The 21,758-nt window shown below is 43.7% G+C and overlaps 1 protein-coding gene across 1 annotated transcript in view; it reads right to left on the bottom strand.

Annotated features, from left to right (window-relative positions):
- The window catches only part of DUSP12 (dual specificity phosphatase 12), a 55,481-nt gene that overhangs the window by 23,481 nt on the left and 10,242 nt on the right, over positions 1–21,758 (bottom strand). Inside the window, exon 3 of the mRNA XM_040359720.1 lies at positions 14,897–15,010. Within this exon, the coding sequence (XP_040215654.1) occupies positions 14,897–15,010 (114 nt within the window). The remainder of the gene's footprint in view (positions 1–14,896; positions 15,011–21,758) is intronic.

Raw genomic sequence — 21,758 nt, 5'->3', positions numbered from 1 at the left:
AGACGAACATACCATTGGTATAAAAAAAAAAGAGATTTTTAATACAGCTTACCTGTAAAATCTTTTTCTTGGAGTACATCACGGGACACAGAGCGGCATTCATTACTATATGGGTTATATGGAGTACCTTCAGGTGTAGACACTGGCAATCTCAAACAGGAAATGCCCCTCCCTATATAACCCCCTCCCATAGGAGGAGTACCTCAGTTTTGTAGCAAGCAGTATGCCTCCCAAAATGGTCCTCAAAAAAGAGGGGTGGGAGCTCTGTGTCCCGTGATGTACTCCAAGAAAAAGATTTTACAGGTAAGCTGTATTAAAAATCTCTTTTTCTTTATCGTACATCACGGGACACAGAGCGGCATTCATTACTATATGGGATGTCCCAAAGCAATGCTTACAATGAGGGGAGGGAGAACATCTCCAAGACAAAAGGATTTAATTTAGAGATATACTCAAATCATAATAAATCCAACTTAGTTGAGAAAAATAATTTTAAATTTAACTCAAAAAAGAGGAGCCCCCGGAATCCGAGGGTCTCAAACTGCAGCCTGCAGCACTGCCTGCCCGAAGGCAGTATCAGTATTCCTTCTTACGTCCAACTTGTAGAATTTTGTAAACGTGTGGACAGAAGACCAGGTTGCCGCCTTGCAAACTTGAGCCATAGAGATCTGGTGGTGTGCTGCCCAGGAGGCGCCCATGGCTCTAGTAGAATGAGCCTTTAATGATACTGGAGGAGGCAACCCTTTCAAGCCGTAGGCCTGAGTGATTAATTGCTTAATCCACCTAGAAATGGTGGACTTTGCAGCTGCCTGCCCCTTCTTGGGCCCATCCGGTAGAATGAACAGCACATCTGTTTTCCGGATCTTCTTTGTAGCTTTAAGATAGGCCTTCATGGCCCTGACAATATCCAAGGTATGCAGCAACCCTTCCTTTCTGGAAGTAGGTTTAGGGAAGAAGGATGGTAATACCAAATCCTGGTTCAAATGAAAACTGGATATGACCTTCGGTAGGAAGGAAGGATGAGGGCGGAGAACGACCCTGTCCTTATGAAAAACAAGATATGGTTCCTTACAGGATAAGGCCGCTAGCTCCGAAACTCTTCTTGCGGAAACTATGGCAACCAAAAATACTAACTTCCTTGTCAGTAGAACCAAAGGAATTTCAGCCAACGGCTCAAACGGTTGTTTCTGTAAACTTGACAGAACAAGATTTAAATCCCGCGGACAAAGCGGGGATTTAACTGGAGGTCTAATACGTAAGACCCCTTGAAGGAAGGTCTTAACCAGCGAGTGGGTGGCCAGCGGCCGCTGAAACCACACTGACAGAGCAGAAATCTGTCCTTTGATTGTGCTTAATGCCAATCCTTTATCCACTCCTAGCTGGAGAAAACTTAATACTCTATCGATGGTAAATTTGCGAGAAAGCCATCGCTTGGACTCACACCAGCCTACATAGGCCTTCCAGACCCTGTAATAAATCACCCTAGAGACCGGTTTCCTGGCTCTGATTAGGGTAGAGACTACTTTCTGAGACAGACCTCTACCCCTGAGAATCAGGGATTCAGCTTCCAGGCCGTCAAATTTAGATGCCGTAAGGCAGGGTGGAGGATCGGACCTTGCGATAGCAGGTCTGGCCGTAGAGGAAGAGTCCAAGGGTCTCCCACTACCATCTTTAGGATGAGTGAGTACCATGCCCTTCTGGGCCATGCTGGAGCTACCAGGATGACTGGTATGTGTTCCACCCGGATCCTGCGCAGCAGGCGGGGTAGTAACTGGAGCGGGGGAAACGCATAAAGAAGTTTGAACTGATGCCAAGGGCAAACCAACGCATCGGTTCCGCAGGCCATCGGATCCCTTGAGCGGGATATGAACCTGTCTAGTTTCTTGTTGAGTCTCGATGCCATGATATCCACGTCCGGCACTCCCCATCTTTGGCAGAGTGCTTGAAAGACTTGTGGATGCAGAGACCATTCCCCCGGCCATAGAGTCTGGCGGCTTAAGAAGTCCGCCTGAAAGTTGTCCACTCCTGGAATGAATATTGCCGATATGCAGGGCACATGCGCCTCTGCCCATAGGAGAATCAAGCTCACCTCTCTCTGAGCGGCTTGACTCCTGGTTCCCCCTTGGTGATTTATGTATGCCACGGCCGTGGCATTGTCTGATTGAATTCTCACCGGGAACCCCTGCAATTTTGACGTCCAAGCCCTGAGGGCTAGTCGAGCAGCTCTGAGCTCCAAGATGTTGATGGGCAACTGCTTCTCTGGCTTTGCCCAAGTACCTTGGCGAGTGCAACCATCCAAAATTGCTCCCCAGCCCGTCAGGCTGGCATCTGTGGTCACTATCTTCCAAGCCACTGGGCTGAAAGACTTCCCCTTCAGTAGATTCTGAGGGTCTAACCACCAACACAGACTTTGTCGGACTCTTGATAAGAGCGGCAACGGGATATCCAAGGCCTGTGGCCTTCTGCTCCATGCTGACAGGATGGCTGCCTGTAGGATGCGAGTGCTTAGAACCAGTAGGATTAATTCCTTGATGGCTTTTACCTTCCTCAGAGGTAGGAACACTCCTTGTTGTTCTGTGTCTAATCTCATGCCGAGATATTCCAACTGCCTTGTGGGCTGGAAAGCTGACTTTTCTCGATTTAGGACCCAGCCGAACCTCTCGAGGTATTGGACCGTGAGGGCCACTGCTCGCTCCAAGCCGGGAGACGAGTGGTCTATGACTAGGAGGTCGTCCAGGTATGCTAGGATCGTGACCCCTTGGATCCTTAGCTTGGCTAGGATCGGAGCTAGGACCTTCGTGAACACCCGGGGGGCCGTAGCCAACCCGAAGGGAAGCGCCACGAATTGGAAGTGACACGAAGCCACCATGAAGCGTAGATATCTTTGATGTGGCTGATAAATTGGAACATGAAGGTAGGCATCCTTTATGTCTATGGACGCCATGAAGTCGTCCTTCTGGAGTGTGGCAGCTGCTGACCGCACGGATTCCATCCGAAATGAGCGGATCTTTAGATATGCATTTACCATCTTTAGGTCCAAAATTGGCCTGACATCTCCATTGGATTTTGGGATGATGAATAGGTTGGAGTAGAAACCCAGCCCCTGTTCCAGGACTGGTACCTCTACTATTACTTCCTGGGAAAGTAGATGATCTAATGCCGATCTTAATGCGGCTCCCTTTTCCGGATCGTTTGGAATCCTCGACTTCTGGAAATGAGGAGGAGGAAACCTTAGGAAATCTAATTTGTAGCCTGTGGCCACGGAAGACCGTACCCACTCGTCGGGAATGCTGGCTTCCCAAATCTCTGAAAAGAGTCGCAGCCTTCCCCCCACCTTCGTGGGTGGGGGCGCCCCTTCATAAGGTTGGCTTGGGGGCTGGTTTTGCTGGTTTGCGAAACCACTGCCTTTTGCCTCTAACAGCCTGTCCTTGTGATTTGCTGTTGAAGCCGAAGTTTGCTTTTGCAGGAGGCCGTCGATACTGCTTGGCATTAGAGGGCCCCTGCCCAGGGGAATACTGTCGTTTAAACGCAGGCCCCTGAACCTTCTTCTTAGTTGGCAAGAGAGTACTCTTGCCGTTTGAAATGGTCTGAATGTATTTATCTAGGTCTTCTCCGAAGAGTCGTCCTCCATGGAAGGGGAACCCTACCAGGAGCTTCTTGCATGGGGGCTCAGCCTCCCCGCTTTTTAACCATAAGAGTCTTCTCATATGGATAAGGGATAACGATAAACGTGACGCTTGCTGGATAGAATCCTTGATTGCGTCTACCGTAAAACATATGGCCTTAGGGACATCCGAAAATTCTTCTGCCTGCTGGGCAGGAATAAGTTTAAGCATCTGCTTAAATTGATCCGATAATGCTTGAGCGACCCCAATCGCAGCCACAGCTGGCTGTACTACTGCCCCTGCAGTAGTGAAGGAGTTCTTAAGTAGTGCTTCCAAGCGCTTATCAACTGGATCCTTGAACACCTGTATGTTTTCTACAGGGCATGTTAACGATTTGTTAACACATGAGATGGCTGCGTCCACTGCAGGAGTAGCCCATCTTTTGGAAAATTTTTCTTCCATAGGATATAGGACAGAGAACTTCTTAGGTGGTAAGAAGATCTTATCTGGCTTGTTCCAATCTTGGAACAAAACTCCCTCTAATAGAGGATGGATCGGAAACACAGCATTGCTTTGAGGCGCCCTCAGTGAGCCCAAAGCTGAAACCGTCGATACCTGGAGATCTGGTACTGGCAAGTTGAATGCCCTATGGACCAAGTCCGACAATCCTTGAATCCACCAGCTCTCCCTCAGGGAGACTGCCCCAGACTCCTCTGTATCCGGATCCTCGATCCCTGAACCTACTTGGTCCTTGTCCAAGAGGTTGTCCAATTCCCCTGAGGAAAGGACCTCCTCTTCTGAGGGTCCGCGCTCGGGCGACGGAGATCTATTCCGCTTACTGCCCCGCATAGCTGCGGCTATCATTTTACCCATGCTTTTCTGCATCTCTTTTAAAGAGGTGAGTAATACCTCCTCCGTGACCATCTTAGGGTTGGACTGACCCGCGTCAGCTCCAGCCCCAGATCCCGATGGCCCCAAGGCTCCCTGTGGGGAAAGCAGCGGCATAGCTTTGTCCGAGACCTCAGACTCTCTGGGGGAATCCCCACCTCTTGTACCCTTGTTTTTTGATGCCATGGTACAATACCGAGGTACACCTGCTACTTATTGGTACCTGGGACTTATAAATAGTTAAATGCCCAAACACCTGTTTGGGGGATAAAAAAAAATGCTTCCTCTCCCCTAGATGACACTTTTTTTTTTTTTTTTTTTTCAAAAAAAAAATCTTTTTTTTTTTTTTTTTTTTTTCAAATCTAGGAAAGAAAAAACATTCTGTCCCCCTGAGTAGTATTGCAAGAAAAACTATGAGATGGAAAAGAAACAGCCTATTCCTAGGCTTGAAAACAGTCTTTCTGAAGACTGCAATATTCTTTCTGGCCACTGTGTGTCCTCGGCGCCCCGTGCTTGCCGTTCTGGTCTTTCCTCCTCAGTTCCAAAGTATTGAATGAGCTATATGGAACAAACAAGGAAGGGCCGCCCCTTCCTTAAGCCACTGACCCGCCCTTCCCCCCCAGCAATCTCAAACAGGAAATGCCCCTCCCGACAGGGGTGGGGTGGGGTTGGGAGGAAGGGACCTCTCTGCTCCAGCAAACTGCAGCCTGCAGCCTGGAACCATGAGGAGGTCAGCGTTTTGCCTGCTTTGCAGGCCGTGAGGAGGAAGACTGAATGGAGCATCGCCTGGAGGCTTGCAGGTAAGCACAGCTCTCTGACACACACATATACTTTTATATCACACAGGCCCCACTCAATGCTTTTCCAACACTACAAGGGAGGTCACATCTTATGGGGAATAATACATATAGAGCCATCCTATCTTTATGATATGTGACTAGTTTGCCAGATGCAGTGCATAACTTTAGGCATGTCCCCTGTGACCCCCCAGAAAAAACCTGCTAAGAACCAAGTTCCGCAAGTTTTCCCCTCACTTACCTGCTCCATGCCGCAGGACTTTGCCAAGCAAGAGGCCCAATCTTCCCCCATCTCGGTGGGGATGTCTAGACCTTCAGGCCCTGGGTTCCTATGAAGGATCCACTGTCCTGGGCCCATATAGCACTCTGGCAACAGAAACATTAGGCACCCAAAGGTTTCTAAGTTCTGGGCCCAGGGTCCAGCTCTCTAAAAAGAAAAGCATTATGGGCTATACCCCAAGGGTTTGGGGTCCGGTTACTGACCACTTTAGCGCTGAGGCTTTTTTGGACAGAACCGGTTAGCTCACCTAATCCCAAGGATGTGGAGGCAAGCTAAACCATGACTAACACCTAAGACACTGGCGGAAAAACTGAGGTACTCCTCCTATGGGAGGGGGTTATATAGGGAGGGGCATTTCCTGTTTGAGATTGCCAGTGTCTACACCTGAAGGTACTCCATATAACCCATATAGTAATGAATGCCGCTCTGTGTCCCGTGATGTACGATAAAGAAAGTCTCAATTTAATCTTTTTAATTTGACCAAATACAATTCTAATATAATATACCACAACTCCGCCGAAAGACCCGAATCCTTCCTTGGCTATCAGGAGAAAATCATCACTGCCCTTATATTCCTGAACGGCCCACCAGAAAAATTCAAACAAATGTAATAAGCAGACTCTCTGAATGCCTTTTCCCAAAAACATCCCTCCCAGACAAACAGGCCAAGAACTTAAAAAAAAAATATGTAGGGTGTGCTCTAGAGAATTTAGAAGACACCTTTTATTATTGTCCCCAGTGTCCTTCCCAACCAGGACTCTGCATAGGTGACTGTTTCTGCCATTTATCTTCACAACCCTTATGCCACTGCATGCTCCTGAACTGACCCTGGCCTGCTATTCGACCACGCCTTTGCCTGCTGTCTCTTCTGTACATACCTCTGTCTGCTCTGGAACTGACCCTGAACTGTTTGACTATGTTTTTTTGCCTGCTTCTTGGACTGATCTATTAACCTGCTACTGGAGTAGTGGGATTCATAACACAGTATTCCTGCCTGTTGCCTGGACAATTCCGTTTGCTGCCCCTTACCACATGTCTGCTTGCTGCCTGGACCAGTGCTCTGCTCCTCGGGACAACTGCGCTACTAAAACCACAGGTAATCTTATGTTTACCCTTTGCTCATCAGAATGTATTTTGGGGTGTAATTCTTGGTTTGTGCATCCTTGTGTTAGAAATATAAAGGGCCTTCCAAAATGTGATAGGTAGTCAGAAAATTAGATGTGTAATTTATGTCCATAAAACACCTGACAGTTCTCCATGCATGTTGGGCCTCTGTAAATGTGGCCTGTGTAAAAGTCTCACACATGTGGTATTGCCATACTCAGGAGTAGCAGAATGTATTTTGGGGTGTCATTTTTGCCATGTACTTGATATGTGTTGGAAATATCTTATAAAAAGGGACAACATGTGGAAAAAAATTACATGTTCAATAGACTCATTATGCCTTGGGGTGTTTGCTTTCCAAAATGGGGTCATTTTGTGGGCATTTCCATTGTTCTGGTGCTCCAGGACCTTCAAAAGTGTAATAGGTAGTCAACAAGTTAGATGTGTAATTTATGCTCCTAAAACACCCGACAGCGCTCTCTGCATATTGGGCCCCTTTATGTGGTTAGGCTGTGAAAAAGTCTCACACGTGGTATCGCTATACTCAGGAGTAGCGGCAGCATGTGTTTTAGGGTGCAGTTGCAAGTATGCATATGCCGTGTGAGAGAAATAATCTGTTAATATGACAATTTTGTGGGGAGAAAAAAAAATTGTAATTATTGCAAAGAATTGTGGGGAAAAAAATGACAACTTGAAAAAAACTCACCATGCCCCTTACTAAATACCTTGGAATGTCTATTTCCAAAAAGTGGTCATTTAGGGGGCATTTGTACTTTTTTGGCTTGTTAATGTCTCAAGAAATTAGATAGGTCATCAGTAAATAAAAAATGAGTGCAAAAAAAACTGCTCAAAGGGAACCTACGTATTGCACTTCCCGGCGCTAAGGACAGGCTATCAACTCAAATGTACAGGATAAGATCAAGTATAAAGTTAGAATTATATATATAAAAATTCAACAGAAATAGAATCTCTGTTAAAAACCAGAAGTAATATATATATTGCAGCAGCTATCTAAAATAGATAAAACATCTAAAAATATGAACAAAGTATCAATCAAATAAAACCAGTGTATATAGGTTTAAAAATGATAAAACAGCGCTATGCATAAACATGTAGATAAAAGGTGTTGGAAAGAAAGTCCATAAATCAGTGAATCAAAAATAAAGTTCAAGGTGCTGATTGAAATGTTTCTTCAAGGAATGGTAGTAAACCTTCCACCGATTTCCAATTTTCACCAAACGTGAGACACACTTCCCCTCTGGGGTTTAAACTCACCAGAAGATCAATATAAAATAGCCTTGACACATATCATCATGATTGGACCTCCAACCTCATTCCAGAAGCAGCAATAGATTTTAAAACAACTCCAAGCAGGGGTTCATGGAAAAAAACAGATGGCACCAAAATAGTGTAATATCGCTTTAATAAAGTAAAATCCCGTATGATAACACACCCCGCTTCCTATCTACGTACAATGTATATACTTGTAAATGAGCATAAGAATCAAGAGTCTACTTCACCGCTCTCCTCCACACACAGGGGGTCGCGCTTGTGCTGGATGCACGCTGTGCACGCTGACGCGTTTCGTCACATCCGAACTTCAACAGAGGACGCCCTCTGTTGAAGTTCGGATGTGACGAAACGCGTCAGGGCGTGGCTACGACGGCGTATCCAGGAAGTTGTGAAGAGTGCGTTCCACCGCTGTACCTTCCCTATCAGACCAGGCGTTCTCAGCAGCGTGCATCCAGCACAAGCGCGACCCCCTGTGTGTGGAGGAGAGCGGTGAAGTAGACTCTTGATTCTTATGCTCATTTACAAGTATATACATTGTACGTAGATAGGAAGCGGGGTGTGTTATCATACGGGATTTTACTTTATTAAAGCGATATTACACTATTTTGGTGCCATCTGTTTTTTTCCATGAACCCCTGCTTGGAGTTGTTTTAAAATCTATTGCTGCTTCTGGAATGAGGTTGGAGGTCCAATCATGATGATATGTGTCAAGGTCATCAGTAAACCATGTGCGATTTTTAATGATTAGCACCACAGCGTTTAGACTCTCTAACGCAGACCAAATAATATACACTTATGCTGGCCATACACTATATTAAAAATCATCCAAAATTCTGCAATTTAGACAGTTCGTTCGCTTTTGAAAATTTTCTGCCGAGCGAACGATAAATTGAAAGGTTAATGTGTTTCCCGTCCGAGCTATCTGCACTAGGTATATTTAAAAAATATGAACAAAAAATGCATTTATTTATGTTCACTGAACGATTTATCAGTCATTACATGACGGCACTATCGTTTGCGATAACGGACGAATGTTCTTTTTTAAAAATGGGTTTGGCCGATTTTTCGTATGGCCAGAATAATTTGGGTTATTTTGGCCAAAATGTATGAAGAAAAATTACTAAAAATTTCTAAATTTTATAACAGAAACAAAGAAAAATTCTATTATTTTTTCCACAAGTTTTGAACTTTCTTCATTTAACCACTTGACAACCGGGCCTATTTTGGCACTTCTCTCCTTCATGTAAAAATCACAAATTTTTTGCTAGAAAATTAATCAGAACCCCCAAAACATTATATATATATATATATATATTTTTTTTAGCAGACACTCTAGAGAATAAAATGGCGGTCATTGCAACTTTTTTTCTTGCACAGTATTTGCGCAATAATTTTTCAAACGCCTTTTTTTTAGGGAAAAAAACTGTTTCATGAATTAAAAAATAACAAAACAGTAAAGTTAGCCCAATTTTTTTGTATAATGTGAAAGATGATGTTACACCGAGGAAATAGATACCTAACATGTCACGCTTTAAAATTGCGCACACTCATGGAATGGCGCCAAACTTCGGTACTTAAAAATCTCCATAGGCGACGCTTAATTTTTTTTTTACAGGTTACTATTTTCGAGTTACAGAAGAGATCTAGTGCTAGAACTGTTGCACACGCTCTAACGCACGTGATGATACCTCACATGTGGGGTTTGAACGGCGTTGAGATATGTGGGCGGGACTTGCACGCGTGTTCGCTTCTATGCACGAGCTACCGGGGACAGGGGAGTTTTAAAAAAAAAAAAAATGTTTTCATTTTATTTTTACACTTTTTTTTACTTTTTTTTTTTTATCACTTTTATTCCTATTACAAGGAATGTAAACATCCCTTGTAATAGGAATCATTGTGACAGGTCCTCTTTATGGAGAGATGTTGGGTCAATAAGACCCCACATCTCTCCTCCAGGCTTACAAGCATGAAATCAGTGAAAAAAAATTCACTGATCACATGCCGACAGCCGCAATTGTGGCTTTGTTTACTTCCGGGTACCGGGCATGACGTCATGGTGAAATCGCATTGGAATGACCAAAAAAAAAATAAAGGGAACGACCTAAAAGGCCTCTGTATGTTAATTTGAAAAAAAGGAGGGTGACATATAAAAAGGTATACGCTGATGGTAGCACAGAGATAAAACAAAAATATCGAACAAGCGTGGAAGCTCAATATATCAATCCAGCGGAGAGATGGCAATGGGTGACGTCCGTGCAAAAGCTCCTCTTCCCGTACGCGGCGTTGCGTCCTGGTTGGACTTCGTCAGCGGGGGGTGGAGCCTCAGGCCCCGTACACACGACCGAGTTTCTCGGCAGAATTCAGCCAGAAACTCGATCGGAGCTGGATTCTGCCGAGAAACTCGGTCGTGTGTACACTTTTCACCGAGGAAGCTGACGAACATGTTCTCTATTTCCTCGTTGTTCAATGAGAAAAGTTGGCCCGCCGAGATCCTCGGCGGCTTCAACACAGAACTCGACGAGGAACTCGATGTGTTTGGCACGTGGACTTCCTCGGATGTTTGTACGTGGCCTGAGTGTCACCCGGCCTGTTAAGTTAACAAGCTGGTGACTATAAAAACCAAAAGCGGAACCCGGAAGTCAGAGAAAAAAAAAAAAAAAAACGAAAACAGCTGCCTTTCTCTATGGGGTCACCAGCTCGCATTAAAGGAGGTAAAAAACATAAGAGTAAAGATTGCAATAAAAATATATTACACATACAGTCCATATATACAATAAAATTAGTAATACAAATTATATAATAATGGACATATATTAAAAAATACCCGCGGCCATCTCTTAACAAATATAAGCTAAAATATGAATTTATTAATAAAAAACTCTACTTATCTGATATAAAACAGTTGAGATCAAACTCAACATTTAACCCCCTAGGCACGGAAGCTTTGGTCTCATGGATCCACAGAGATTCCCGTTGACTTAATTGTCTAATATAATTCCCTCCCCTCCATTGTTTGGTCACCTTTTCTAAGCCCCAAAACTTGAGGCATTTCGGATCTCTGTCATGAAACATTCTAAAGTGTTTAGATACATTATGGGTTTTAAGGCCTCTCTTTATGTTGTTGACATGTTCTGCTATGCGGACCCCCATGGGTCTGGAGGTTCTCCCCGCGTACTGGAGTCCGCAATCGCATTCTAACACGTACACCACCCCAATGGTGTCACAATTAATACGATTTTTCATGCTTTTTCATGGCTTAACTTTAGAACAGCCATGTTAAAGTATGGCCGTCGTTCCCGCGTTGAATTTCAAATTGTATTTTTGCGTAAGACGTCCGGGAATACGAAACGACGTAACGCACGTCGCCGTTCAAAAAAAACGTCGGGGCGCCGTAATTTTGCGCAAAGCACGTCGTGAAATTTTCACACAGAGCATGCGCAGAACGTTCGGCGCGGGAACGCGCCTAATTTAAATGGTGCCCGCCCCATTTGAATTAGGCGGGCTTGCGCCGGACGGCTTTACGTTACACCGCCGTAAGTTTACATGCAAGTGCTTGGTGAATCAGGCACTTGCGCTGAAAACTTGCAGCGGTGTAACGTAAAGGGGATACGTTACGCCACCGCATTTGTACCTGAATCTGGCCCTTTATCCTTACCTTGGACTTACTATTGGGACTTTTATTTATATATATATCACTGTTTCATTCAGGGCTGTGGAGTCGGAGTCGAGGAGTCGGAGTCGGGGGAAATTTTGGGTACCTGGAGTCGGAAAACAATGCACCGACTCCGACTAAATTTAGATTGGAATAAAAAAAAAAAAAGCAAGTTTAAATGTCTCAATTCACAAAAAGTTATAATTAATGACTTCTCTACTGTAAGAATAAAGACTAATGCATGCAGTGCCTCACGTAACCGCAAAACGAACACGTTAAGTGACTGTAAAGAAGCATGCTTTTCATGTGCTTCACTATATGGCACGCAACGCACAATTAGGAGCTGCAATACTTATACTTTCCATAGTGTTGTGTTCTGCTTTTACAGGGAACGCAGCGTCCATGTGTAACCTAGCCTCTCACTGATAAGGGATTAAATAAATATGTTTTTTGCAGGACTAGAGAGTGAGACACTTGTATAAGTGAAGGGAATGGAGGGCCAATAGTTCAAGACTGAAGCTGTAAACCATTGGAAAAACTGCTGTCATTTAGCTAAGGCTATAAAAACTTGTAAACTCAGATTGTTAGCTTAAACTTTAAACATGACTATGGGATTCTCCTAGGAAAATCATGTTTTAGAATAAATGCCCCTTCCTGGATCCTCCCACTGCCCTATCTTCAGCAGCAGATAATAAAACTTTGTTTTCATTGGGTTTGTCTTTTGCTTAAACTGTGCAATACAGTAGACTGTTGGCTTCCCAGCCAGAAGTCCTATGGTAGGTTGCGTTTCTTTTCCTCAAGGAATGTATAAAATACATTTGCATATTAATACAGAGGAGTCGGAGTAGGAGTCGAAAGGACATAAAACTGAGGAGTCGGAGTATTTATCTACCGACTCCACAGCCCTGGTTTCATTTATTACTTTATTTGCGCTGCACATACCCATTGTTTTTGTATTGTTTCTATAGGCTTGTGATTACCTATCTGTGTTCAGCTAGCATTTTATTTTGTTTATTCATATTGGTTGTTTGCGCTGATTGTTTTTTCCTATTTTTACACATTTGTTATTAAATACCACAAAAAAAAAAAGCTCTATTTGTGTAAAAAAAGGACAACAAATTCATGGGTGCATGACTAAATAATTGTCAAAGTGTTAAAGCACTGAAAGCTGAAAATTGGGCTGGGCAGAAAGGGTGCCCCCCCTTTCCTGGCCTGCCAGGCTGCATGCTTGGATACGATTCTGATGTTTTTAAAATTTTGGAGTGGGTATGGTATAGTATGGTATTGGGTAATGGTATAATTCTTTCTTTTTTTACATTCAGTTGTCAGCGGGGAACCTGCTGACAGCTAATGAGTTATTGGTTGTTAAGGACATGGCGGCTGGCTTCCACGTCAGCGCCTTAACAACCAGCTATTGTTAAAGATGCCGATGGCTGCCCGCTCCAAAAAGTAACATCTGAACTGTATCTGGAAATCACAGCTGCTTTGGAAATTCGCAGAGGACGAGTGTAAACCTAGTCTAAGTGTTAGTTTAAGTGTTTTTTTTTCTCTCACTCTACAACTCTATATGGGGGTCACCACTGTTACCCAAACAGAAAGGAATTATAAATCAAAAATGTTACAGTTGTCACAAAACAAGGGGGGTGAAGGGAAACATTCTAGTGGTGATGGCTGTTCCAGTGACAGCTGGAGGGGATTTCCCCTTTACAGAGCTTTCTGCTTGTTTCCAGTTGTGTCTCTTGTACATGCCATAAAGGGAAAACGTCTCAATGTGACACAGATAGAGAAAAATATTGCCAGGTGTTATAACTATTCTCTACGCCAAAAATAGAGACATTTAAATCAGGGCTGTCTAATCTGCGGGCCAAGACAGCTATGTCAAATCACAGCCGGTCACATGTAAACACGGAGATGTGGGTAATTGGCGCTCCTCGCGTCACACTGACAGCGTGTGGCGAGGAGAGCCCATCAGCGGCATCTCCTCGCAGGGGGACATATACAATCAGTGCCCTGATTAAAAAAAAGCCCCAGAGATGCCAGTAATCAATGCCAGCAATCAGTGCCCTCCAAAGTCAGATCACATCTTAAAGTAGAGTTCCACCCATAAATATAACATTACATCAGTAGTTTTAAAAAAATGTCATTAGTCCTTTAAGAAAATGTTTTTTTTTTTTAGATGCCTTCAAAGTGTTGTTGCTAGGCAGAATAGTTAATCTTCACTCTTCCTACACCTAGGTGCTTAAGCTTCCTAACCTACACCGCACAGACTCCTGGGAATGTAGTGGGTGTAACTTTCCAGGAGTCTGTGCACTCCCCAGTCTCGAAAAATCATGTGACTTGGACAGTACAGGTGCTGAAACCTGATCTGAAACCTATTACACTGCTTGTGCAGCACTGAGCATGTGCGAGATCTGCAAGGCTGAAATCCAGGAAGTCATACAGTCTGGCTTCATGATGCCCACACTTAAGATGGCCCCAGTCAATTTCTATTTTTTAAAGTGTCTAAATGCTGTAACAACCTAACAAAAGGGACCTTATTTTACAGACTAACTTTACTAGATCACATTAAGCTTGTGTATTACAGGGGTATTTATATTTAAAAAGTAAAATTGTGGCCGGAACTCCGCTTTAACTGAAGCAACTTTACAGGAAAAGAAAATAGTTTATTCAGGCAAACCCCTCCCTCCCACAGAGCTCATTACTCTGTGATTGGCCACAGCCAAAATCGCCTGTCCTGGAGGCAACTTTAAGTCCCTTGGTAAGTTGCTCCAAGTCGCGATGAAGTCGCCTTGCAAAGTCGCGCTGTAAGTCGGGTTGCCCCTGTGTCAACTTATGTTGCCCTCTTTTACACAAAAATATTACAAAAAAATTGGGTTTAATTACTCAGATTGATACATTATCTGTATCAATGATCGTTAACCTGATCTGCCCGACTTTTCTGCTTATCAGCTATCCTTGGTGTATTTTGTGTGTGGCCCAAGACAGTTCCCAGGAAGGTCAAAAGGTTGGACACCCCTGATTTAGATAGATTTTAGGAAAAAGAATACAAGAGACTTAACAGAGCATATACTCAGTGTCACTTACTGGTTACATTTAGTAAACATTTTTAAGCACTATCTTGTATAAAATGGATTTAAACATCATTTATTTTAGTACAAACATACAAAATAAAGAAAATATATTGAACCCTATAGAAGAATATAGTAGAATAGGCACATAAAAAAATATTAAGCTGTAAATACAAAGCTGATAGATTTCATTTCCACACAAACGATACCTAATATCGGATTTTACATCTTGTAGTCTTCTGTATGCTTCTTCATAAGTACATCTTGTTGTGTTCATCAAATAAGCTATAACTACAGCTGCACTCCGGCTAACTCCAGCATGGCTGTTGAAAAAAAAAAAAAAGTAGTTTGTATTGCATCTATGTTCCCATTTTCCAGCTGTGCAAGAACATTTGCAATAAACAACAGAAGACCTATATTACTCTGGGGGTCAAGCCACTTCTTTTTTTGTTGTTGTGGATAGAGTAGGTAGGGATTAGAATACCTTCCATGCTGCCTGTGTCCCCGCTAGGTGAATTCACCATCATCATTTGTGGTAGTTATAAATGCATTACAGGATCCATTTGTATCAGAAGCGCTGGCATTAGGTGATCAACACATGCCAGTGCATATACACTGTAAACGCAATGTTTTAACCACTCCAGAATATTTATTCCCCTTCATGACCAGGCCATTTTTTGCTAAATGGTACTGCGTTACTTTAACTAAAAAAAATAAATAAAAAAAAAATCAAAATTTTTCATACATTTAGGCCAAAATGCTTCACATTTTTGGTTAAAAAAAAAATCCCAATAAGCGTACATTGATTGGTTTATGCAAACATTATAGTGTCTTCAAACTATGGGATAAACAGTATTTACGGAGTTTGTGTGTATAAATATATATATATATATATATATATATATATATATATATATATATATATATATATATATATATATATATATATATATATATATATATATTTTTTATGAAAAAGGAAAAATTTGCGCTACAGTCCAAATATATGATATATGCAATTGATCCAATGTTTGTACAGATGGAAAATAAGTTCGGTATACACCCAGTGGCTGAATCACAAGATTCGCGCCTCGTCATGTATAGCCCCTCCCCCTTGTCTGGGTACTTTGATAGACATATCACCCATCCCAGGATTGGACTGGTAATCTGTCTATCAAAGTGCCCGAGCAAGGGGGAGTGTCTATACATGACGAGGCGCGGAACACACAGCTATTCAAATGAAAGCTGTTATATTCCCCGCGCTAATCAACTAGATGTCGGCAGCGGCGGGGGGCTTGGCTTTCACTTTAGTTTGCACATTTAACCCCGTGATATAAAAACGTCTTTTAGCGTTCCTGAAATCCTGCGGTAATTAGGAATATATAAAAGCGCCCATTTAGCCGCATCTTAAACTACAGGAAAAATAAAAAAATTCTTGCGTCTACCTTTCAATAAATCATTTTACAACTTGAATGGCTAAATATTTTCAACGAGGATTAAAAATAATGTCGCTTTAAATAAACATGTGCTGTGAGCCGGTTTTATTCTCCGTATCCAAAATGGCCTTTTTATTGCCTCGGTTGGAGCGCCAGGGTCTGCCGCGCAGGTGTAACAACACAGGAGTCAGTCAATGCGAGAGAGTTACGTTATCGCGACCCGTCTAATGAGCCTTTGAATGGCTCTCGTCTCCGGAAAAAACACTATTTTTTTTGCATTTAGGGACATGGCTTCATTTAGGGGCATGGCTTCATTTAGGGACATGGCTGCATTTGGGGACATGGCTGCATTTGGGGACATGGCTGCATTTGGGGACACAAGGCTGCATTTAGGAACATGGCTGCATTTGGGGACACAAGGCTGCATTTAAAAAAAAAGTATCGGTAATCGGGATCGGCGAGTACATGAAAAAAAGTATCGGTATTTGTACTCGTTCCTAAAAAAGTGGTATCGGGACAACCCTACTTGTAACAGTGGTGAACGTTCCCAGGAGTGGCCGGCCTACAAAAATTACTCCAAGAGCATGACGACTACTCATATCCAGGAGGTCATAAAAAAAAAAACATCTAAACAACTGCAGGTTTCACTTGCCTCAAGTAAGATCAGTGTTCATGAATCGACAATGAGAAATAGACTGGGAAAAAATGGCATCCATGGGAGAGTTCCAAGGCCAAAGCCACTGCTGACCCAAAAGAACACAAAGGCTTATCTTACATTTACCAAAAAACATCCCGATTATCCCCAAGACTTTTAGGCAAATATTCTATGAACTGATGTAAAATGTAACTTTTTGGAAGGTGTGCGTCCCGTTACATCTAGCATAAAACTAATACAGCATTTCATAACAAGATCATCATACCAACAGTAAGACGTGGTGGTAGCGTGATGGTCTGGGGCTGCTTTGCAGCTTAAGGACTTGGACAACTTACCAAAATTGATGGAACCATGAATTCTGAGCTCTACCAGAAAATCCTAAATGAGAATGTCCGGCCATCAGTTCGTGACCTCAAGCTCAAGTGCACTTGGGTTATGCAGCAGGACAATGATCCAAAACACAACAGCAAGTCCACCTCCAAATGGTTCAAACAAAGCAAAATTTAGGTTTTGGAGTGGCCTAATCAAAGCCCAGACTTAAATCCAATTGAGATACTGTATCATGGCCTTACACAGGCCGTTCATGCTGGAAAACCCTCCAATGTGGCTGAATTAAAACAATTCTGCAAAGAAGAATGGGCCAAAATTTTCAAATAAAGCCAGGCAGGTTTGGACAGCTTTTTTGCCTTAATAAATGACCATCCTTTAAGAAATTAATTTTGAATTTACTCGGGTTATCTTTGTGCAATAATAAAGTAATTTAAGTGTGACAAATATGCAAAAAAAAGAAAAAAAGGGGGCAAATACTTTTTCACAGCATTGTAGGTGACTTAATGGGGGGTGAGCAAACGAGTTGCTTCAGACCAGCGAATGGGAGGCTAAAGGCCTTTGGAAGAATACCGACAGGGCTAAAATCTGACCTCCGATTGTATTCAAAGCCAATCTGATTTCAACAGCGGACTGGCTTCCCACCAAGCAATACAAGTCTTCCAGACCTTATGATAGATCTTCCTAATGACCACTTTCCTAGCATTCACTAGGGTAGACACCATTGGTCCGGAGATGCCACAATCGTTCAGCACCCTGGCTTCAATAGCCATGCTGTCAAATTTAGAGACCGTAAATTGGGGTGGCGAAGAAGTGTCCATGGCTCGTCTATTGCAAATCTCCAGGGCCTTCTGGGTCAGGCTGGTGCCACCAGGATGACTGGAAACCCCTCTCTCCGAATCTTGCACAACAAATGTGGAAGGAGAGAGATGGGGGGGGGGGAGCATAAACCAGGGAGTACTGGCTCCACGGAACTACCAGAGCATGTGTTCCGATTGCCAGGGTATCCCTTGTTCAGGACACAAACCGATGTAGCTTGTTGTTGAACGTGGATGCCAATAGATCAACATCTGGCCATCCCTAATGCTGGCAAATTTCCCGGAACACCCTCGGGTGTAGGGACCATTCCCTCAAGCAGCTGAGATAATCAATCTCCCAGTTCTCTGCCCCCAGGATATGGACCGCCAATAGAACCGGCACACATCCCTCTGCCCAGGCTAGTATGTGGTTCACCTCTTCCTGAGCTGAACGACTCCTGGTATTGCCCTAGTGATTTATATAGGCCACACTGCAGTGGCATTGTCGGACTGAACCCCGATAGGGTAATCCTGAAGCTCCACTGTCCAGGACCGTAGGGCCAGACGTACTGCCCGCAACTCCAGGATGTTGATGGGCAGGCTCTGTTCTGCCCTTGACCATCTCCCCTGAGCCGTGAGCCCCTCTAGGGTTACTCCCCAGCCCGAGAGACTGGCATCTGTGGTCAGTACTTTCCAAGACACCGTGAGGAATGATCTTCACTTTCGCAGGTTCTGATCCTGCAACCACCAGCTTAGGCTTAAGCATGCCCGAGGCGATAAGAACATGGAGTAATCCAGGGCTTGCCCTCTCCTGTTCCAAGCCAACAACATGTCTTGTTGTATAGGCCAGGAATGGAACTGAGCGTAGGGAACTGCCTCAGAGGATGACACCATCCTTCCTAGAAGACTCATACAGAGCCGAATGGAGGGTTACCTGGTGCCCATTATCTGACGCATCTGATCCCTCAGGGCACAGATGCTTATGGGTGGCAAAAATACCCTTGCCTGGACTGTATCTAGGATCAGACCTAAATACTTCAGACTTTGAATTGGTCTCAAGGCTGACTTTTCGGTATTTATAACCAATCCCAGGTTTTCTAAATACTGCACTGTGCAGGCTATGCTCTGTTCTAGAGCCTGTACTGAGTGATCTCTGAGCAGGACGTTGTCCAGGTATCCAAGCACCAAGATTCCTTAGGCACTTAAAAGACCCAGTACTGGTGCTAGGACATTTGTGAACACCCGGGGTGCTGTGGCAAGCCCGAAGGGCAGAGCCACAAATAGGAAATTACATTCCTCTACTGTAAATCCCAGAAACCTCTAATGAGATTGAAAGATAGGTACGTTTAAATACGTATCCTTGATATCGATGGAGGCTAAAAAGTCTCCCATCTGGAGCGAGGCTACTATCGAGTGGACTGACTCCATCCGAAAGGACTGGATTAATAGACGCTGGTTCAGGAATCTTAGATCCGAAATGGGCCTTGTGTCCCAGTTTGGTTTTTGAACCGTGAACAGATTCAGAAAAAAAAACCTGCACACCTTTTGCATACAGGAACCTGTATATTCACTCCCTGATGCACTAAATTATCTATAGTCTAAAACAATAAGTTTCTCTTTGGATGATCCGAGGGAACGCTGGATCTTAGAAACCTCTGAGGGGGAGCCCACCCCAAATTCCAGCTTGTAACCGCGGGATACTGTTAAGGTGACCCACTCGTCCTGACCCACTGTTCTCCAAATGTCCGCAAAGTGCAGTAGCCTTCCTCCACTTGATAGATTGGGGGCGTCCCCTGAAAAGAAGGGTTTGGTGCCGGGTTTAGAAGAGCTTTGGACTCAGTTTCTTCTGGCCCTGGCCCTGCAGCTTGCCCCTGACTCTGCCTTGGCCTTGGGACACCTGGTCCTAAAACGAGGGACTCCTGGTCCTTCTCTTCACAGGAAGCAAAGAGCTCTTCCCTCTGGATATCCTTTGGATATGTTTGTCCAAGTCATCACCAAACAAACAAAGGGGAACACTGCCAATAACTTCTTACAAGTAAGTTCAACTGACTAGTTCTTAAGCCATAGAAGTATGCGCATGTTTACAGGCAGGACAGCCATACAAGAGATTTGCTGTATAGAGTCCTTTAAGGCATCTATAGCAAAACACAGTTGTCTGACCTGATTCTTTAAGGACTGGCAGATTCCAATTGGTGCGACAGCTGGCTAAATAGCTGAACTGGCCAAAGAAAAGGAAGCATTTAATAGTGACTCCAGTTTCTTGTCAACAGGGTCCTAAAAGCCCTGTGCGTTGTTGTTCTTGTTTAACTGCTTGCCAACCAGCCACCGCAGTTTTACGGCGGCAGGTCGGCTCTGCTGGGCGAGAGCACGTAGCTATACGTCACCTCGCCCAGCAGCCAATAGGGGCGCGCGCACCCGTGATTGCTCGTTACAGAGCAAGGACCGGGAGCTGTGTGGGTAAACACACAGCTCCCGGTCCTGTCAGCAGGGGAAATGCTGATCTTCGGTTCATACAATGTATGAACAGCGATCAGTCATTTCCCCTAGTGAGGCCACACCCCCCCCCATACAGTTAGAACACACTTAAACCCTTCCCCGCCTCCTAGTGTTAACCCCTTCCCTGCCAGTGGCATTTTTAAAAAGTAATCAATGCATTTTTATAGCAATGATCGCTATAAAAATGCCAATGGTCCCAAAAATGTGTCAAAAGTGTCCACAATAATGTCGTAGTTCCCGGGAAAAAAAAAAAACGCTGATCGCCGCCATTACTAGTAAAAAAAAAAAATATTAATAAAAATGCTATAAAACTACCCCCTATTTTGTAAACCCTATAACTTTTGCGCAAACCAATCAATAAATGCTTATTGCGATTTTTTTTTACAAAAAATATGTAGAAGAATACGCATCAACCTAAACTGAGCAAAAAAATAGTTTAGTTTATAGTTTTATATATTTTTGGGGGATATTGATTATGGTAAAAAGTAAAAAATAATATTTTTTTTCAAAATTGTCGCTATATTTTTGTTTATAGCGCAAAAACTAAAAAACGCAGAGGTGATCAAATACCACCAAAAGAAAGCTCTATTTGTGGGGAAAAAAGGACGCCAATTTTGTTTGGGAGCCACGTCGCACGACCGCGCAATTGTCAGTTAAAGCGACGCAGTGCTGAATCGCAAAAAGTGCTCTGGTCTTTGACCAGCAAAATGGTCCGGGGCTTAAGTGGTTAAGGAAGAGACTGCCCTCCACAGAATCCTTGGCATTTAGCTCTTCCCCATCATCAACCCATTCCTGCTCCAAGTTAGGAGGATCAGGGGAGGGGGATCTGTCATGCTTCTTGCCACCCTGCAAAATGGAGGCAATCATGCCAACAATCCTGTCCTCTAACCCGGCTAGAGCTGAGGACAGATCGTCCCTGGTGATATAGGCTGATGCAGCATCATTGACAGTAGGCACCATACCAGACAGGCAACATGGGTCAGAGTGCCTGGAAGCCTCTGGCTGTATTTGCATATGATGCGATTTTTTGCACGACAAGATTAGGCTACGGCGCATGCGCTGCTCCATGTGCGCACAATGCCTGTGGCGAAGCCACGTGCGCCATGGCTGCCAAAGAGCCGCGAACACTCGTACACCTTGGTGAACGCATGTGTATTCTTCAGTGTAAACATCCCTTTTAATAGAAAAAAAGCATGAAAGGACCTCTTAAATATGAGATCTGGGGCTAAAAAGACCTCAGATCTCATATTTACACTAAAATGGAAAAAAAATTAAAAAAATGTAATGTCATTTGAAAAAAAAAAAAATATGTCTCTGCGAATCCACCACAGAGACCACTTTTATCCCTCTTCAAACAGCC

This window comes from Rana temporaria, chromosome 7, assembly GCF_905171775.1.
Source record: "Rana temporaria chromosome 7, aRanTem1.1, whole genome shotgun sequence".
In the NCBI taxonomy this organism is placed as follows: domain Eukaryota; kingdom Metazoa; phylum Chordata; class Amphibia; order Anura; family Ranidae; genus Rana; species Rana temporaria.
Note: the sequence above shows the minus strand (reverse complement) of the source record. Positions and strands in the feature narration are given on the sequence as shown.